Genomic DNA, 21,277 nt, shown 5'->3' with positions numbered 1-21,277 from the left:
TCTTATCTTTTTTGTTTCTATAGATATTCCAAATGTCTTGGTTGGCACTGTATTTAACATTGATGATGGAAACGGGGGCTTTGTGGTTCATTGGTTAAACAACAAGGAATTTCATTTTACATCATCTACTGAAATATTTATGCAGCAATTACGAAAACTTTCTGAAAAGCAGGTAGATCATGCAAGTGACGATGCAGATAGAGAAGATGAGGAACATTCACAGGAGGAAAGAGAGAGGGGTTTACATATGAAACTAGACCATGGTTAGTATCCTATGTTCAGATTTTTCTTTTTTTCAAGTTAATAACTTTTTGTGATAGCACTTTAGTTTGTGGTATCCTTCTCGTTCTCCTTCTTTTTTACTTTTCCATTCATTCCACAAATATTTACTGACCATCTACTACAGACCATCTACCATCTAACTCAGTATGCTTTGTTGTAACATACTGGTTTGAGTAATGTATTACTTTGGAAGCCCTGTCCTTTTTGGGGGAACAGGTTTTGCTAATGGTGTAATAATGCTAATGTGAATGAAATTTTGGTTTATCTAAAAGTGAGAAATCTAGTAATTTTCAGTTCAGATCTGAAAATAGTTTCTTTCTTTGTTTTTTTTTTCCTGGCCATAAATTGGAAAAGGGATTTATTGTTTCTAAAGATAGTGTGATATATATTGATAGTCTAGTGTGTAAATGAATCTTTATATTATTATTAGCATGTACTGATAAATTAGTATGTACTGATCAATTTGTTTTCTGATTCAGAATTATCCCTGGATAGAGAATCTGAAGCAGGTACAGGATCATCAGAACATGAAGATGGAGAAAGAGAGGGAAGCCCTAGAACCTTTGCACGATGTAGTGCACCAATGCCACTGCCTACAGTCCTGCTTGATCGGAAGATTGAAATGCTGCTGACTGAGTGGAATAAGAATCCTGACATGCTTTTTACTATACACCCTGTAGATGGTACCTTTCTAGTGTGGCATGTAAAGTATTTGGATGAATATAATCCTGGAATATTTAGACAAGTTCAGGTATATTTTACTGATGAAGCAATTATTACATTTCTTTAAAAAAAATGCTTTTGAGATTTAGCAGGTTTTCAGAAATGCTCAAAGATTTTGTATTTGATAAGCAACTGAGAAAAGAATACTTATCCTTGCTAACAAAGGGGATCAATGACCACAAATTTTATAAACCTGGTTAATTCAAAGTAAAATGATTTTTGCTTTGAAATGCAGTACTGAATATTTGAATATATGCATGTTGGTTTTTTTCTGGGAATTCACAATATTTTGAATAAACTTAAGAAACTACCCTAAAAAATGGGACTGAGGATGAGCCCTCTGTTCCTGGGTTTTGTTAACTAAATCAAGCTACCTTTATCTGTTATCTTTCTGAACTTTATTTCTGTTTAGATTTGTGGTTGTGGTCATTTAGATGTAAAAGCAAGGCACTTGAAACTTTTTTTTCTTTAGTCTTCTCTTAGGCTATGAATAGAGATATGATATTACATAAATAGAGGGGAAAGGGATTAGACCATAAAGAGGTTGAAAATGATATTTTGTGCTGGGAAGCTGAGATCTGACATTTTGAAAATAGAAGTATTTTTGGAAGACTTTTTGAGAGGAGTCAAACTTCTTAGACTGAATCATTTAATTGTGTTTTTCAGGTTTCTTTTTCTTCTCGGATTCCTGTTGCATTTCCGTCTGGTGATGCAAGCTCTCTTAGTAAAAACATCATGATGTATGCTTGTATAAATGCTACGAAAGATTCTCACCACCCTCTGTCACACCAAGAGATGATGGCTGTAGGCAGTCCTCACAGGTCACAGCCACTCTCTGGGTCACACAGTACCAATATGAACATTTTAGCTCCCACAGTGATGATGGTCTCTAAACACATAGACGGGTCTCTAAATCAGTGGGCAGTCACTTTTGCTGATAAGTCTGCCTTTACCACTGTTCTAACTGTATCTCACAAGTTCAGATATTGTGGGCATCGATTTCACCTCAATGACCTGGCATGTCACTCAGTTTTACCACTGTTGTTGACATCATCTCATCATAATGCTCTGTTGACTCCTGAATCAGATTGTCAGTGGGACTCAGACAATAAATCAAGTAGATTAATGGATCCTGTAAGACATATAAAAGGTTCCTCGAAACAAGCTCTAAGAAATGCAGCGACGCGTACATTTCATGACCCAAATGCAATCTACAGTGAACTTATTCTATGGCGTGTAGACCCAATAGGACCTTTGTCGTACACTGGAGGAGTGTCAGAATTGGCTCGAATTAACTCTTTACATACTTCAGCCTTCTCTAATGTTGCTTGGCTTCCCACTCTTATTCCCAGTTATTGTCTTGGTAAGTGTTCATTTTAATTGTGAAATTAATAAGAGCTTTCAACTGTTATTTATACACAAAATAGTTTATATTTGTAATTATTAGAATTTTTAATACATATTCAGAATGTAGGCACCAGACTTATGTTTAAAATTTCTGGAAGTTTATTTTTAATCTTTTCCCTCTCATAACCTATTTTCTATTGAAATTTTTTGTTAATAATTTTATATCCATTAATAGCATCTGTTTAATTATGATTCTGGACCATGGTTATGCCTAAAAAGAAAAGTGTGAATATTTGTTTCTCGTGCTTTAGCCAGTAATAAAAATAAACTATATATTATAATGCAAAGCATTTACTTCCTCAGGCACATATTGCAATTCTGCAAGTGCTTGCTTCGTTGCTTCTGATGGCAAAAATCTGAGACTCTATCAAGCTGTAGTAGATGCAAGGAAATTATTGGATGAACTGTCAGATCCAGAATCTTCGGTAAGTATTTCCTAGTCTTTATTAATATATCTGAGGTGATAAGGAATTTTCTTTTTATTTTGTCTAGGATTTTTGTTGGTTGGTGTTTAGGGAGTGAGCATATGTTCTGGAATCTATATCACAAATTTTGTTTTTCCTTAATTTGTGTTCCAAGGTACATGAAACAAAATTATGGTCTACACATCACACATCAATACATTTTACGTTTAAATAAATAAATATGATGTTTTTTTCCTAAAATATCGTGATTTCTTCTTGGCGTTTTTCATTCTCTAGTTTGGTTCTATTAATCTTTCTTTGCTCAAAAAAAGGTTTTTAGCCAGCTTTATCAAGCTCTATGTTTAGGTTGGAAAATTTGAACTTTTCTGAGCTTGATCAACCATTTAAAAAGATCCTGCGGTTAGACTACGTTATCAGTGAGTGGCAGTATCTCACTCTGGTAGTGGCTGTGTATGAACTGGAAGTCATGTATATTAGTTAATATTCAGATTTGAATAGTGAATTTTCCATTGACCTATAAAAACATGCCTTTTTTATAAAACAACTATTCTAATAAAAATGTTTGCAATATTGAAAACCAAAGACTATTTTTGAGCACTATTTGTGCCGCAGTATGTGTAGGGGATACAGAGTATAAGTTTCAGTGTCTGCCTTTAAGGAGCTTTTAATTTAGTTGAGGAGAGAAATTATTAATAAAAGGTTAAATAACAGTTGAAGACAGAAGAAGAGGTGTCTGTGGGTAGTACGTAATTAATTGCCAGATGGTACTAGAAGTAGTTCATAATTCAGAGGAGAGAGATATCAGATTAGGTTAGGCGTAGAAGTCTTTATTAAGGACAGTATTTGGGTTCGTTTTTGATGGATGGATAAGACTTAGACAAATCCTTTGTCTTTGCTAAGTGAGAGAATGACTGAAAGTGTGGATACAGGAAAGTACGTTTATAAATAAGGCTTGTTCCAGATACTGAGAAAAGCAGTTGGACTGGAGACAAAGGTTTGGCATAGAGAAAGTTTAGAAAAGTAGCATCTTAAAATTATAGAGTTGAAGATACTTTAAAGGTCACCTAGTCTAACCAGCCATCTGATGCTTTTCATTCCCCTCTACCACATTCCTGCCAATTTATCATCTGGCCTCCAAGGAGGGGAGCTCAACTCTGAATGCAGCTCATTCTGTCTTTGAATTACCCTCACTATTATATTGAAGTTAAATTTGTGTTCCTTAAATTCTGCTTGTTAGCCCTAGTTCCATTTAGAATAAGTCTAATATTCCTTGACTATGAGAGCACCTCATATATTTGAGGACGGTTATCTTGTAACCCCTGAAACTTTTTTCCTCGGGCCAAACCTGTTCCCCCTCTGCCCATAAATTTCTCTGTTTTGCCTTTGACCCTGGTTAGTCTCCTTGGCAGGTTTCAGTTTGTCTGTACTCTGGGCAGTGTAGGATCACTAGAATACAGCAGTATTATGGCCTCTCTCATTAGACACAATTATGTTTTGGCAGTCACGCCACATTCTTTGTATGTAATTGATTCATACTGAGCTAACTCTCAATTAAATATTGCAAAGTCTTTTGTTGCCAGTATGCCATCCTGTATTTGTGCATTTGAGTTTAGGGCCCAAATGTAGGCCTGTTCTTCCTATTACACTTCATATTGCTAGGCTTGACTTACCAGCACAGCCTTTTACTGTCTTTTTGAATCCAGATTCTGTTTTTTGTGTTATTTCTTCATGACTTATATCACCAGCCTATTTGATGAATATTGTTTCTATACTTCATCTATTATAAAAATGTTAAACAGGATTTGCTCCATTTTTATTGTCTGGAATACTTCTTCAGCTTGCACAAAGGATTTCCATGAGACAGCTTGTCATGTACTTTGCGGAAATAAAATATACCATCTGCCAAATCTTCTGCAGTCAAAAAAGGAAGTCGGATTTGTATGAGCTAATGGTTTTAATCTATAGTAGGTTGAATGTATGTATATACCCTGATATCTCTTGATGACTAAAACGTTGTACTAAACAGGCAGCAAGCTCTACAGTCTGGCTTACAGAAGTATGTTGTTTTGCTTTTTGAAATTGGAACATTTGCCTGCTTTTGGTCTTTTGGCTGTGGCATTCCCCATGATTTCTCAGAAATGTCCTCTGTGGTTCATTGATCTCATTTGCAAAATTTCCCAATAACCTGGGCATTATTTTTCCAGAAAATATAAACACGTTTAAGAGCAGTTAGACACATTCGTGCAATTTATTTATCTTGCTCTTCTACTCTGCCCTTACTAATGTACTTTTTTTCTTAAACCTCCCATTTCCATTAATTTTTCTTTTGTGAGGAGATCAGCCCTGTGCTAACATCTGCCAATCCTCCTCTTTTTTCGCTGAGGAAGACGGCCCTGAGCTAACATCTGTGCCCATCCTCCTCCACTGTGTATGGGACGCCGCCACAGCATGGCCTGACAAGCGGTGCCTTGGTGTGCGCCCGGCATCCGAACCGGCGAACCCCGGGCCACCGCAGCGGAGCTCGCGCACTTAACTGCTTGCGCCACCGGGCTGGCTCTTTTTCCATTAATTTTTTAAAGTTAAAAAGTAATACTTATTCATTGTAGAAAATTTTTGGTTTATTCTACTTTTGCAAGCTAAATTCTTGAAATAGAAGACCAGAGACAAAGTGGGAATTAGGAGTTCTTTATTTTCTGGATCTTTATTAACATTAAGCCATCAGTATCTGTTAATGAGCTTATCTTTTCCCTTATCTCTGTACTCTGAAAACAATAATTATTCAATGATTCAGTTAATTTTTTTTTTTTTGTGAGGAAGATCAGCCCTGAGCTAACATCCATGCTAATCCTCCTCTTTTTTTTGCTGAGGAAGACTGGCTCTGAGCTAACATCTATTGCCAATCCTCCTCCTTTTTTTTCCCCCAAAGCCCCAGTAGATAGTTGTATGTCATAGTTGCACATCCTTCTAGTTGCTGTGTGTGGGACGCGGCCTCAGCACAGCCGGAGAAGTGGTGCATCGGTGCGCGCCCAGGATCCGAACCCCGGGCCGCCAGCAGCAGAGCACGCACACTTAACCGCTAAGCCACGGGGCCGGCCCGATTTAGTTAATTTTTAAAATAAACTTAATCTTAGAGTAGTTTTAGATTTATAGAAAAGGTGCAAATTTAGTATAGAGGTCCCACATACCCACAGCCAGTTTCCCCTATTGTTAACATCTTATATTACTAGAACACGTTTGTCACAACTAAGAAACCGTCATTGGTATGATATGATTCATTAAACTCCAGACTTGATTAAGACTTAACTCACTTTTCCACTAATGTCCTTTTTGTGTTCCGGGATCTCATCCAGAAAACCGCGTTATATTTAGTCGTCATGTCTCCATAATCTCCTGTCATCTGGGAGAATTTCTCAGTTTTCTTCTTCAGTTTTTTTCTCATGACCTTGACAGTTTTAAGTAGTACTGGTCAGATATTTTATAGAGTTTTTTTCTTGATTTGGGTTTGTCTGCTATTTTTCTTATGGTGAGACTGGAGGTGTGAGTTTTTGGGAAGGGATACCACAGATGTGAAGTACCCTTTTCATCACGTTATGTGAGGGGTACGTGCTATCAACATGGTAATTAGTGTCTTCCCTCTTTTTTTCTTTTCAGTGTTGTTAGAAGTTTTTAATTTTATTGATGTTTTCAAAGAACTAGCTCTTTGTTTCATTGAGCTCTTTGTTTTTGTTTTCATCTTATCTTTATTATTTCCTTCCTTCTGCTTGCTGTTTTTTTTGGTTCTTCTTTTTCTAGGTTTCATGAGATAGGAGGTTAGATTCTCGATTTGAAAGTTTTCTTATTTTCTAATGTGTGCATTTAGTGCTATAAATTTCCCCCTCAGCACTGCTTTGGCATTTTGATAAGTAGTATTTTTGTTTTCATTCAGTTCACTATATTTTTTGATTTTTTCCTTGAGAATTCTTCTTTGATCCATGGGTTATTTAGAAGTGTGTTGTTTAGTTTCCAAGTGTTCATAGATTTTCCTGTTATCATTCTGTTACTGATTTCTGATTCATTCCAGTGTAGTAGGAGAACACACTCTATGATGTCAGTCGTTTTAAGTTTATTGAGGTTTGTTTTATGGCCCCAGACATGGTCTATCTTAGTATATATTCCATGGCACCTGAAAAGAATATATTCTACTGTTGTTGGGTGGGGTGTCCTATAACTGTCAATTAGGTCTTGATTTGATTGATGAATATTGAGTTCTTCAAATCTTTGCTAATTTTCTGCTAGGTCTCTCTATTGTTGTGAGAAGGGTGTTGAGGTCTCCAATTATAATTGTTAATTTGTCCATTTGTTTGCATATACATTTAGTCTGAAATTAAGTTGTTGGCAGGGCCACGCTCTTTCTGAAGGCTCTAGGAGAAGATACTTTCTGGCTTCTTCCTAACTTCTGGTGGCTCCTGGCAATCCTTAGTGTTCCTAGACTTGAAGCTGCAACACTCTAGTCTCTGCCTCTGTCTTCGCATGGCTTTCTTCTCTCTGAATGTCTCTGTATGTCCTCTCCTCTTATAAGGACATCTGACATTCGATTTAGCACCCACCCTAATCCAGTATGACTGTATCTTAAATTGATTATATCTGCAAATATCTTATTTCCAAAAAAGTTTACATTCAAAGATTCTGGGTGGGCATGAATTTTTGGGGGACACTTCAACCCACTACACTAACCAGATTTTTTTTTCTCATTAGTTACATTTGCAGTTGCATAGCCAGGAACCTCCAAAGTCTCTTGAGCCTCCAGACTCTCTTGAGCCATTTCAACTTTCAGAGACTGAAGCTATAAGGAATTCTGAGATTTTTGCCTTTCTAAAATGTAGGCTAGAGAGCCTTGCCCTTATTGCTGATCTTAAACACTTAAGGTAACATGATTACTTTCTGTCAAGTTTCCATTATTTCTACTCATCTTTTTTTGTTTTCTTGTAGGTCAGTGCAGCAGTTCTTCTAGTTCCTTCCTCTACTAATTGTGAGTTGAATTTTAGCAAGAAGTTGTCACATGCTGTCCTCTTCCTCAGATGAGATTTTTAGTAGATGCTGAGTAGAGGCTAGTTTTTTTTTTTTTTTTTTTGCTGAGGAAGATTTGCCCCAAGCTAACATCTGTTGCCAATCTTTCTCTTTTTGCTTGAGGAAGATTCGCCCTGAGCTAACATCTGTACCAGTCTTCCTCTATTTTGTATGTGGGTTGCCATCACAGCATGGCTGCTGCCGAGTGGTGTAGGTCCATGCCCAGGAACTGAACCTGGTCCACCAAAGTGGAGCATGCCAAACTTAACCATTAGGCCGTGGGGCCAGCCTCTAGGTTTTTTTTTTTTATTCCATGAGAAACATGTGAAAAGGTTTGAGTTTTATTCTGTGGATTGAGAGTTGGATTTAGGGGGCACTGAAAATTTTTGGACAGGGAAGTAAAGTGGTTAATTTGCAGGATGGAGTGTAGTTGGTATGTACTGGAAGCATGGAGACAGCAGGGAATCTGTTGAGGTCATCTAAACATGTTGTGAAACAAACCTGAGCTTGAGTGGGATTTGGTAGACATTAGCAAAGGAGAGGAGTAGGCCTTAGTAGTTGCTTGAACATGGCTACAAAAGGAGGTGATTCTAAGGTTTCTAGTGTGTGATAGTGGATCCACTAGCTGTGGCAAGATGTTTGTGAGGTGTTGATGATGACTTAAGTTTGAGATACATTGAGTGTGAGGTGACTGAGGTTTTAGATAGCAAAGTGTAGTTTAGATAACTGTTTTGCAGGCAATTGGAAATAAATTCCTAATTTCCACATCAGGTACCAGTGTAAATTTGGGATTTATTATTAGGAAGATAGTACCTGAAGTCGTTAGATCTCTAAAGGCATGAGGAATAATTAATGTTCATAAATGTGACCCTGAGTCATCAAGAAGAGATTTATGATTAGCAAACTGTTTATAAAAGCAGGGATTTATTTAAGATTTAAAAAAAAATTTCTATCCCAAATGTTGAAGATACAGTGGTTTTGGTGCCTAAAGGATAAACTTTTGAACTTTCTTGCCCAGTGATGCTAGGTCAGAGTCATTCATTCAGCAAGAATTTAGTGAGTCCTTATCGAGGTATTCTATACAGGTGTGTGCCACATAACGACGTTTCAGTCAACAATGGACTGCATGTACCACGGTGGTCCCATAAGATTAGTACCGTATAGCCTAGGTGTGTAGTAGAGTACACATCTAGGTTTGTGTAAGTACAGTCTGTGATGTTCATTCGCACAATGACGAAATTGCCTAACGACACCTTTCTCAGAACATGTCCCTATCATTAAGTGACATGGGACTGTATAATATTCTATGATTGAATAATGGGAAGAGAGAAGTCTGGCATTGAAAGGTGGGGTGGTTTAGTATCTGCTGCTGTTAAAGTAGGAACAATCTAAAGTATAACTTATTTTCATTCATTAATTTATTAATTTATTTTGTCTTTAATTTTTATGAGGACCCACTGTGCATAAGCAATAGGGCATGAAAGACTGAATGTGCAATGTACCAAGTGCTGAGGGTGTTAAAATGAATAGAAATAGTTCCCACCCTCAAGAACCCTATATCTTTTGGGTGGTGTAAATATATAACTATAGTATGTAATAAGCACTGTATCAGAGGAAAGAAGGCTACCACAGGGTTTTGACCTCCATTTAACCAACTCACTGGATTCATTGATGTTGTTCGTTCCCTCTGCAAAACCTAAGACTGATGCTCCTAGAAAGTAGGCTACCTTTGGTATACCAGTCCTTTTATTTTATTGATTGATTGATTGATTGTGAGGAAGATCAGCCCTGAGCTAACATCCATGCCAATCCTCCTTTTGCTCAGGAAGACTGGCCCTGGACTAACATCCGTGCCCATCTTCCTCCACTTTATGTGGGACGCCGCCACAGCACGGCCTGACAAGCGGTGCGTCGGTGCGCACCCGGGATCCGAACCAGGGCCGCCAGCAGCGGAGTGCGCGTGCTTAACCTCTAGGCCATGGGGCCGGCCCCTACCAGTCCTTTTAATAATAACAATAGCAGACTCTTACGTAGTGATTATCATGTGCCAGGCTCTTCTCAGTGCTTTACATATATTAACTCATTTGATCTTCCCAGTAACCCTAAAAAGAAGATAATATTATCATCCATACCTTAGAGATGAGGACACCTCAGTACAGAGAAGTGTAATTACTTGTGCCAGTTTAGTTAGCCAGTAGTGGTAGAGCCAGGATTCAAATCCAGGCAGCCTGGCTCCAGAGACTAAGCTCTCAACCACTGCATTGTACCGCCTCTCAAAAGCCAGTGGCTTTTGTTTCCAAGCATGTATTTGTCAAGTTGTACACATTACTGTAATTCTCTAATTCAATTAACTATGATATAAATTGATGAAATGTGAGTGTAAAAAATGAGTGTTTTTTAAAAAAACTAAATGCTTTGGAAGGATTTTGCTAAAAATAACTGCTGTTTAATTAGGTATGGTGAGATAACTATAAAAGATTAGAGGGGAAATTGTAAAAAACGAAAAACAGCACTCATTGCTTTGTAGGCATCTTTCAGTTGTTACTCCAATTTAAAGAATTGAAAAAATGTAGCCAGAGGCCTTACAGGGGTGGGATATGCGAGAAAGACCTTTACCTCATGTTAGCAAACCCACAATCAAAGGCCTTGACTACACCAAAATATTGGTTAATTTATGTACATTTATGTTTTAAAATATTCAAGGTGTATGTGTATCATTTTAAAAATATTCTCTGGGTTAACCAGCCTTGTTGAGTAATTGGTCATCTCTGTCTCAGCTGTGTTGGGTAAGAAGGCTTCTCCTGTACCTACATGGAGGGAACACTTAATCTGTATGGCGGTGCTTAGGGAAGACTTTCTGGTGGAGATGACGTCTGAGATGAGACTTATTGAGTGGGTATGAATTGAAAGTGAAGGAGGAAAAGAAAATTCCAGGTAGAGGGAGCAGCAATTAATGCACAGAAGCATAAGAAAGTGCACAATAAACTCTTAAGTAGTTTATTATGCTACTCCTGTTACGGCCATAACATTGAATGTAAGTGGTGATTGGAAGTAGCTGAGACTGGATAGGAAGGTAGAGGCTAGATTGTGGAAAAAAATTTATATTTCTTTCTTTATAATTCTGCCTTGCTTTCTTTTTGCGGGGGGGTGGGGAGCGGGCGGTGGTGGTAAAAACACATACCATTAAATTTACCATCTTAACCATTTTTAAGTATACAGTACTGTGGTGGTAAGTATATTCACGTTGTTGTGCAACAGATGCTAGAACTGTTCTAGAACTCCAGAACTTTTTAATCTTTTTTTTCCGGCTTTATTGAGGTATAATTGACAAACTTGTAAGATATTTAAAGTGTACATCATGATGATTTGATATGAGAACTTTGTTGTCTTGCAACGTTGAAACTCTATATCTACTAAGCATTAATTTGCCTTCCCCGTCATCTCACCAGCCCTTGGTAACCACCTTTCTACTTTCTGTTTCTATGATTTTGACTACTTGAGTTACTTAAGATGAATGGAATCATACAGTATTTGTCCTTTTGTGACTGGCTTATTTTGCTTAGCATAATGTCTTCTAGGTTCATCCATGTTGTAGCATGTGATAAGATCTCCTTTTTCAAGGCTGTATAATATTCCATTGTATGTATATACCACAGTTTCTTTATCCATTCATCTGTCAATGGACATTTGGGTTGCTTCCACTTCTTGACTATGGTGAATAATGCTGTGGTGAACATAAGTAGGCATATATCTCTTTGAGGTCTCCTGCTTTGAATTCTTTTGGATGTATACTCGGAAATGGGATTGCTGGATCATATGATAATTCTATTTTTAATTTTTTGAGGAACCTCCATACTGTTTTCCGTAATGGCAACACCATTTTACATTTTACATTCCCACAAGGGTTCCAACTTCTCTGCATCCTCTCCAACACTTATTTTCTATTATATGTATATATATATATTTTTTTTGGCTGAGGAAGATTTGCCCTGACCTAACATCTGTTGCCGATCTTCCTCTTTTTTTGTTTGAGGAAGATTCACCCTGAGCTAACATCTCTGCCAGTCTTCCTGTATTTTGTATGTGGGTCGCTGCCATAGCATGGCTGTTCTTTTGATAGTGGTCATCCTGATGGATGTGATGACATCTCAGTGTGGTTTGGTTTGCATTTCCCTAATGGCTGGTGATCTTGAGCACCGTTTCATGTGCTTATTGGCCATTTGTATGTCTTCTTTGGAGAAATGTCTATTCAAGTCCTTTGCCCATTTTGTTTCTTTGTTGTTGAGTTGTAGAAGTTCCATATGGATATTAACCCCGTATCAGATATATGATTTGCAATTATTTTCTCCCATTCTTTTAGGTTGCCTTTTCACTCTGTTGATTGTTTTCTTTGACACGCAGAAGTTTTTAAGTGTGATGTCATCCATTTGTTTGTTTTTTAGTTTGTTCCGTGTGCTTTTGGTGTTATATCCAAGAAATCATTGACAAAACCAGTGTCCTGAAGCAGTTTTCACATGACCCATGTTTTCATATGAAACCAGTGACCCATGTTTTCATGAATTTTAGGATGGTTTTTTCTATTTCTGCAAAAAATGTCACTGGGAGTTTGATAGGGATTGCATTGAATCTGTAGATTGCTTTGGTGTAGTATGGACATTTTAACAATATTAAATCTTCTAATTTACAAGCAGGGGATGTCTTTCTATTTATTTATATCTTTGATTTCTGTTGGCGGTGTTTTGTAGTTTTCGCTGTATGAGTCTTTCACCTCCTTGGTTAAGTTTATTCCTAAGTATTTTGTCCTTTTTGATGCTATAGTAATGAGATTGTTTTCTTAATTTCCTTTTTGGATTGGTCATTATTAGTGTATAAAAACACAATTGATATTTGAGTGATGATTTTGTATCCTACAGCTTTGCTGAATTCATTTATTAGTTCTAACAGTTCTTTTAAGGTTTTCCACATGTTAGATCATGTCATCTGCCAACAGAGATAATTTTATGTCTTCTTTTCTAATTTGTTTGCTTTTTATTGCCTGATTGCTCAGGCTAGAACTTCCAGTACTATATTGAATAGTAGTGGCGAGAGTGGGCATTCTTGCCTTGTTCCTGATCTTAGAGGAGAAGCTTTCATTCTTTTCCCATTGAGTATGACATTAGCAGTGGGCTTTTCACATGTGACTTCTATTATGTGGAGGTAGTTTCCTTCTATTCATAGTTTGTTGAGTGTTCTTATCATGACAGGATGTTGAATTCATCACCGTTAAATCCGTGTCTCTCTGGGGGAAGGCGGGTCTGGGGCTTCCTGTTCACCATTTGCTGACATCACCTTCCTATTCTGCCCTGATTTCTTACAGTCTGTTCTCAACATAGGAGTCAGAATGCTATTTTAAAAAGTGTAATTTAGGTCATGTCACTCTTCTAAGTCAACATCTGTACGGTGACCTGTAAGCCTATAGGCTCTACCTCCCACCCTCTATCCTGCCTCCCCTCACCCCTCTCATATTGTATTTTTACTCCTTTTCCCCTCCCTCATTTTGGCTTCAGCCACACTAGCCTCTTTGCTGTCCTGAAACATGCCTAACACTCTCCCATCTTAGAGTCTTTTACTTACTGTTCTCTCTGTCTGGAATGTTCTTCCCTGAGATAAGACATGGCTTGTGTTCTTGCCTCCTGTAGGTCTTGAGTCAAGTGAGGCCTTCATGACCACTCCTGCCAACACTTCCTGTGCACTTTGCCGCTTTATTTTTCCCTTAGCTCTTAGCACTGTTGGATAGACAATTTGTTTTACTTGTTTATTTGTGTGCTATTTGTCTTTATTTGAATGTAAGATAAGGGCAGTGCTGTATCTGGAGTGTCTGATACCTGATAAACACTCAATAAATATTTGTTGGGTAAATGAATAAATTAATGAATGTCATGCTTTATTATTTATGTTTTATTATCTATGAAGGCGATGGGAAGCTATTCTACCAATTTGTACTTCATCAGAGGGTGCAAGTACAGGTTTCCCCCTACTTTTTCTTTCTTCTATCAAAATCTTCACTATTTTGAACTGATATCTAGTTCTTTTTATTTGTGCATTTTTTATTATTGCAGAAATTGAATGGTTTTTGATATTTTTACTGACTGTGTTTCCACTTTGAACTGCTTGTTCATTTCCTTTGTGGGAATATAGTATTTAAATTGAGAAGGAAGACCATCTTAAGTAGGAGAAGCAACACAAAGACCATTGCATTTTCTGGGGAAGAACACATTGGTGAGGGTTGCACTTTTTCAGGGAGAGACAATCAGTACCACCTTGACTTAGTCTCTGTGTCAGTAAGAGCCTATGTGGGAAACAGCTGAGGAGAGTTTAGTGCAGAGACTCCTTACAGAGGTGAACACGTGGTCAACCCCCAAGGCATAGTAAAGCACTCAGAGTCTAGCAACAGGATGAAGCCGTTATCACTCTGTGGTAGTCAGAATAACGGCCCCCCAAAGATGTCCACGTGCTTATCCCCATAACCTGCGAGCATGTTACCTCACATGGCAAAAGAGACTTTGCACATGTGAGTAAATTAAGGACCTTGAAATGTGGAGATTATTCTGGATTATCTGGGTGGGCCCAGCCTAATCACATGAGTCCATGAAAGCAGAGAACCTTTCTTGGCTGTGGTCAAAGAGAGATGTGACAAAAGAAGAATGGTCAGAGAGATGATGTTGCTGGCTTTGGAGATGGAGAGAGGGGGCCAGGAGCCAAGGAATATGGAGAGCCTCTAGAAGCTAGAAAAGGCAAGGAAACAGACTGCCCTGCTGACACTTTGCCATTAGTCCAGTGAGACCTATGTCAGACTCCTGACCTACAGGACTGTAAGATAACACATTTTTGTTATTTTAAGCCACCAAGTTTGTGGTAATTTTTTGCAGCAGCAGTAGAGAAATATATCCCTATGCCTGAAGGGACAAGAGAGAAGTGACAGTATACCAGAGTCTGGTGGGAGCTAGAGCTGTGGAAAAGGAGCTGCTGTTGGGAGAGGCAGCCGTAAAGGAATGTAGCCACTGCCAGAACTGTGGGGAGGAAGGGGAATAAATACCCCGACTTCTCTCGCTCTCCTCGCCAGTCTCTGGCCAGTGCCTCCCATTGACTGAATTCAACCTGACACTGAAGAGGGCCTGGGAGCTAGGTGATATAGTCCAGAAGTCAGCCTCTTGGGGCACAGAACAAGGCAGACGAGGGTGGTGATCAAGGTTTAGATGCAAATAAAGAATAGCCAGCAAAGTCCACTCTTTCTCTTTCTGCCTCTTAGTGTTTATTCCTGTTCTTTATTTAGATGAAGAAACTTTTTTGTCTCCAACACAGGGGAAACACAAATTCCCATTTGGCATTGTATCATTGTGTAATGATGCCAGTTCAGTCACAATCCTGCTTGGAACCTAGATTGTAGTTGTTGCACTATCAGTACTTGTCACAGCAGGGAAATTGGGAAAAAAGAAACAACATAAAGGAAGGCTGTTATAGCCCCTACTTCTATAGATAGTCACAAAGCCTAAATTCAATAATCATAGCTTCCTTCTCCCCCCACCAAATTCCACATTCCTTATACTTTTGTCAGTGCCTTGGGTGTTTGTTTTTTTTTCCTTTTTAAACCTGGTTGAGTGGCCCAAACATTCCCACAGGATCCAAGTCCTTTGAGGTCCTGACTTTCTTTGAATTGCTGCTGTTTCCCAGCAACTTTTTTTTTAAATAGGTTATGGGAGTACCAAGAATTTCTTGGGTTCCAGACACAGTCTTTCTTGTCCTCATTTGTAGTAACAAACCAGGGTCAATCACCCTGACCAGTCACTCTTCTCTGTAATTGGTTAAATAGCATGAGTTCAAAATAGGCAAGGGCCAGTCTCAGCTTCCGATATAATGGACCTCTGACTGTGTTCCCTGATGGAAATATTTGTTCCTTGAGCACTAGCACCCTCCAGACACATCAAGTCCAAGATTGTGGGGGTAGAAATGAAAAATTCTATTGGTGAGTTACTAGGTGTAATAGGGAGAGGGGTTACTCTGCCTCCACCCTTTGGTTCCCAGACCTGGCTGTGGAGGAAGTGGCATCTTATTTGATTAATAGTTTGACATATACTCCAGCGTGGAGGACAGCACCTCAGCCATGTAGGGTATTATCCTTATGCTGGTGCTGTAATTTTAGGAGGCATTCTACTGCTCTGTTAAGGCAGCTGCTTCCAGTGAAGAGCCACTTGGTTAAGCCCAAATAAGTGTTGTGAGAGTAGACCTAGTGCCATATTTCTTTCAGATTATTATTATTAGGATGAGTGAGGCACTCACTTCAGGTAAGAAACTTAAGGGAGTGCCAAAAAACAGTAATCAAGATAAATACTATTTTAATGCAATATTTTAAACAGTCAAAATTAACACAAAAATCTGTAACGAACAAAATGCCAAAATTTTAAATAAAAACGGGATCCAACAGTGCCATGATGAGCCGTATTGGAGCCTGAGGCAAAAGGAAGAATGTGTACCCTATAAACATATGTTTCTGATTTTTTCATGTTTAACTTTTCTGCAGAACATAAAAGGGGTTGAAAAGTATTGAAAATTGAAAGTGTATTAAAACTCATTTTAAGTTTAAATATTTTATTGATACCAAAACCAGAATTTATTATAATTTTACTTTCCTGGCTTTAATGAAAGCAAGCTCTTCAGTAATATTATCAAAATCGACTCCTTTGCTTAGCTAATTTTCAGTTGAGAGTTATAATAAATGAGAGAAAGTAACTTTGAAAGTATGTTTGATGAATATAAAACTTTAGCAAGAGGTATGAATATACTTCCTGAATCTGAAAATAAATGAAAAAAAAAAGAAAATTGAAAATTTATGAATTACCAGATGTAATACTAATTATTTTTGGGAAAAGTGCAGATCAAATAAAAATTATGGAGATTATGGGCATCTGTATTAGTATCCTATTGCTGCTGTAACAAATTACCACAAATGTGGTAACTTAAAACAACGCATTTGTTATCTTACGGCTTTGGAGGTCAGAAATTCTGAAACCCAAGTGTTGGCAGGGCCATATTCCCTCTGGAGGCTCTGGGGGGGAATTGATTTTCTTGCCTTTCCAGCTTCTAGAGGCCACCTGCATTTCTTGGCTCGTGGCCCTTTCCTCCTTTTTGAAGCTAGCAGCATAGCATCTTCAAACCTCTCTCTCTCTTTCTGGCCTCTGCTTCTGTTGTCACATCTCTTTCTCTGACTCTGACCATGCTTCTTCCCTCTTATAAGGACCCACGCACATTATATTGGGCCCACCCACATAAGCAAGGGTAATTTCCCATCTCCAGTTCCTTAATTGAATCATCTCTACAGAATCTCTTTTGCCATGTAAGGTAACATTCACAGGTTCAGGGAATGACGTGGACATCTTTAGTTGGGGGGGTGGTGGGCGTTATTCTAACTCCCACAGCATACTAATTTCACATTCAAAATGGAGATAGGAAAAAGTAGCTGAAGTGCTTTAGATTTTGAATTTTCAACTGGAGAAAAATTATGTGGATAAATCTGGTTTTCAAAAAGCAGCACTGACTTGGCTTTTAAATATTCTGACAATTTAAGTTTTGTAGAAATTTCATCTGAGATAGTTTTAAGTGGCATGCAATGTCAATAATTTGTAATATAAAATGAACATAATGTTTTTAGATCTTCTAAAACTGATTCACAAATTTTGCTTGGTGTAGTCTCACCCAAATTTGGAAGTAGACTTGAGAGCTTAAAAAAATAATACCAGTCACAATGTTGTCCAGTTTCAGTAAGCTGAAGTTAATTAAAAATTATTTAAGATTGTCACTTGGTCAAGAGACTGTCTAACAACGAAGTTGTCTATATTGAAAACAAGATTTTAAAAATATTAGTAAGTTTGCTTTGTCGGGAGAGAGGGAGAATCTCCCTCTGCCCTTTTCCTTAAGGTTCTTATGGCTGGCCAAATAATCAACAAGACAGGTTAGCAGGAGAAAATAATACCAAGTTTAATAACATGTATACATGGGAGAAACTCAGAAATGAGCAACTCGTCCCTCTGTCTAAGCTGCTTGCTTAAGTATTGCAGCTAGAGGCGAGGAGCATGTTGGGGGCGGGTAGTGGTCTGGGACTTCAGAGGGCAGGAGGACAATTCTTTTCAGGGTCATCTATAGATAATGTGGTCAGGGAGAGACAGAGTTTTTGATAAAAGAGGCTTGGTGCCTTTCCTATTGTAACCTCTATCCTACATTATCTTTACAGCCATCATAATAATAACTCCTTCCTGAAACAGATCTTTTGTTTTAAATTCTTTAGGCAGTTTGGGAGGGGAAACTCAAATATTCTTCCTGAGTTCTCTGAGTCCTTATTGTCTTCAGCTCCGAAATAATCCGCATACCAGAGTGGTGCCTCCTGGGGTAGCCTGCCCTGAGCACCATCAGCTTCCATTAAAGCCAGGGAAGTAATTAATCCTGTTTTTGGTATAAATAAATTTAAATTTAAACTAATGTTTTAATACACCTGCTTTTCAGTATTTTTCAACCACTTTAGTGTTCTGGAAAAAAATTACATGAAAAAAATTACACTAAAAAAGTACATGAAAACATGTCTTCAGTTTTACTTTGCTTCAGGCTCCAGTATGGCTCATCAAGACACTATTGGATCCTCTATTTAAAATTTTGATATTTTGTTCATTATGAATTTTTTTGCCTTAATTTTGATTTTTAAAAAATACTGTATTAAGATATTATTTATCTTGATTATCTAGTTTTTTGGCACCACCTTAAAGTTTTGCAGTCAGGGTGAGTGCTTCACTCACTTGATCCTTGGTTGGAGGATATCCTTGGTTTGAGTTCCTTGGTTGGAGGTGAAGCTGAGTGGGATCCTGTAGTGTTGAATAAGGCATTTGGTAAGTCTGTCAGTTATAGGGCTGGCAGGAGAGCTGTGGGCAGGAAAAGCAAATCCGTAGCTGGAACAGGTATCTGTTCCTGTGAGGGGGTCTCAAGCTTGGCTGCATATTGGAAGCACCCGAGGAACTCGTGAACTGCCTGTTGATCAGATTGCACCCCAGGCCAGTAAGTCTGCCTCTGCCAGTGGGACTAAGCATCAGTGATTGTTAAAGCTCCCCCGGTGATTCAGGGTGCAGTGGAGGTTGAGAACCATTGATCTATACCAGTACTTAAACTTCAGTACGCAGAGGAATCATCTAGAGATCTTGTTAAAATGCAAATGTCTTAGCTTCGGGGCCTGAGAGTCTGCAATTATAAAAAGCTTCCAGATGCTGCTGTTGCTGCTGGTTCGTTGACCACACTTTCAGTAGCAAAGTTTCATGGTGTGTTAGAGAAATTCTGGCATTTTAACCTCACCAACTGTAGGCCACAATTGAATCTAAATTTCAATTAACAACAAACCCGACAGACTGTTAACACCACTTCCTTGTGTCTGAGTTAACACTTTAACTCCTGAATCTTGGGTGAATGTACCCATAACAATAAATTCAACTCTACCCAACCATATATTTTGTCCTCCTTGAACTAATAACCCTAGAATCTATTCTCATACATGCTCTCTGAAATCCTGCTAATACAAATTGGAAAGATGCTACAACTCCAGTGTATATGCTCTTTTCCCAGAGCCAACCTTGTGGCTTATACCCCTAGGCTAAGCTGTGATCTAACCCCTCTTAGTGGCCTGGAGGCAGCAGGAAGTAGTGGAGGTGGGTGCTGAGGAGAATGGGCATCTCCTTGTGAGATAATTGCTTCAGGTGAAGTTACTGAAAGGTTTGTATGCAAGAGAAGGTTGGTTGGAAGGAGGGAGAAGGAAGACTGCTTTTTTCAGCAAAAAGATTTGGGGGTCCAAAGCTAGGCTTCCTGTGTTAGTTCAAGCATCCTTATCCCAAGAGTCCCACTTCTTCTCAACCATTGCCCTTACCTTCCACCTGGCAGGGTTTACTTTTAAATGGTGTTGCAGATCTGCAAACCAGACACTCAGGCATTGGGCCAGATTCTCAGCCACGTCTGTCTTAGAGCTTCAAGGTTGCAAAATGAAGAAGACATGTTAAAAAGAACTAGATGCCTTGGAGTTATATACTATTTATGTAAACACTGTAGGTTTTTCTAACTGCTTAGTTAATTTTAAAAATGAGAGTAAGAATGAGTATAGGAAGTTGAAATGGTATGAATTGCCATTGTCAATCAGTGAATATTTAGAGGGGTCTTTAATGTCTGAGATGCTGTGTCATATTGACAATAGATTCATAAATTGTTGATCATTAATATTTTGTGTTTTTTATTTACAGAAACTTATTGGAGAAGTGTTTAATATTGTGAGCCAACAGTCTACTGCTCGACCTGGCTGCATTATTGAACTCGATGCAATAACCAACCAAGTAAAAACATGCTTATGAATTAGCGATATTAGTGTACTTTATTCCAGAGTGCTTTATATGCATATGATGTATTTCATTCTCAGAATAATTCTCTTGTTTGATACTAAATACAGCCAACTTCCCCTGATTCCCTTAGTGAAAGTCTAATGATTTAAGAATTATTCTTCTCCAGTTGAATTGTGTCTGTGCCTTATTTCCTGTTTAAAGCTTTAGTCATTTGATTCAGTTAGGGAAGCCAGGAGGGAAAACAGTACAGCTGCCTCGAGGCTCCGTTTGTGGTTTCTCTGTTTATATTATTACTCATTTCAACTCAGTAGATGGTGACTTCAGCTTTAGAATGTTTGCCTCGTTAGGCGGAATATTAGATATTTTTATGAGATCCATTAAAATGCAGATGAATGTAGGATCAAAGTGTACATTTACTTTCTAATCACAGGTCTTTTGTGTGGTCAGTATTCTTCCCTAGCTACTGCCTAGGAAAGAAGGCAAACCCTTCTCCCTACAGGGTGCTTGTAAATACCATCCTAGCCCTCAGGATGTTTGTTTCTTCAGGATCATGTTTATGGACTAAGGAATAGAACTAATACATTCACTTCAAATATAAAAAAAGATTACTTCGGTGAGAAAGTTACCAATGTTTTCAATCAAGGAAATGAAGAAAGAGCCAACCATTATTTAAAAACAAATACACAGTTATGTCATTGTTTTTCCATGGTGCCTTCACTTTCTGTTGGGGAAAAATGTAATACATTCCACTGATGTAGAGAAATGACCACATCAGCTCTTGGCAACAGAACTGTGGCTGCCAGATTCAAATTACTAATGCCTCCTAGGAAATCCTTAACCTGCGATTTCCTTTTTCTACTCCACAGGGGTGTGGGAGAAGAGTGGGTTGGCTTCATGCCCGTAAATGTCTTAATTTTTAATGGACTGGGTGTTAAATTCAGCCCCCACTTTAGCCCCTCTCTGCTCTTTACCATGGGATATTAGCGTAGTCCACTTTCA

The 21,277-nt window shown here is 38.3% G+C and overlaps 1 protein-coding gene across 3 annotated transcripts in view; it reads left to right on the top strand.

Annotated features, from left to right (window-relative positions):
• Positions 1-21,277, top strand: part of DMXL2 (Dmx like 2) — a 146,461-nt gene that overhangs the window by 67,227 nt on the left and 57,957 nt on the right. For all 3 annotated transcript variants that reach the window (XM_087427218.1, XM_087427215.1, XM_087427225.1), the window contains exons 10-14: positions 24-263; positions 762-1,033; positions 1,672-2,368; positions 2,716-2,837; positions 20,183-20,272. In XM_087427218.1, the coding sequence (XP_087283344.1) occupies positions 24-263; positions 762-1,033; positions 1,672-2,368; positions 2,716-2,837; positions 20,183-20,272 (1,421 nt within the window). The remainder of the gene's footprint in view (positions 1-23; positions 264-761; positions 1,034-1,671; positions 2,369-2,715; positions 2,838-20,182; positions 20,273-21,277) is intronic.

The sequence above is a fragment of the Ceratotherium simum genome, chromosome 3 (assembly GCF_057802395.1).
Source record: "Ceratotherium simum simum isolate JZ-2026a chromosome 3, ASM5780239v1, whole genome shotgun sequence".
NCBI classification, from domain to species: Eukaryota; Metazoa; Chordata; class Mammalia; order Perissodactyla; family Rhinocerotidae; genus Ceratotherium; species Ceratotherium simum.
Note: the sequence above shows the minus strand (reverse complement) of the source record. Positions and strands in the feature narration are given on the sequence as shown.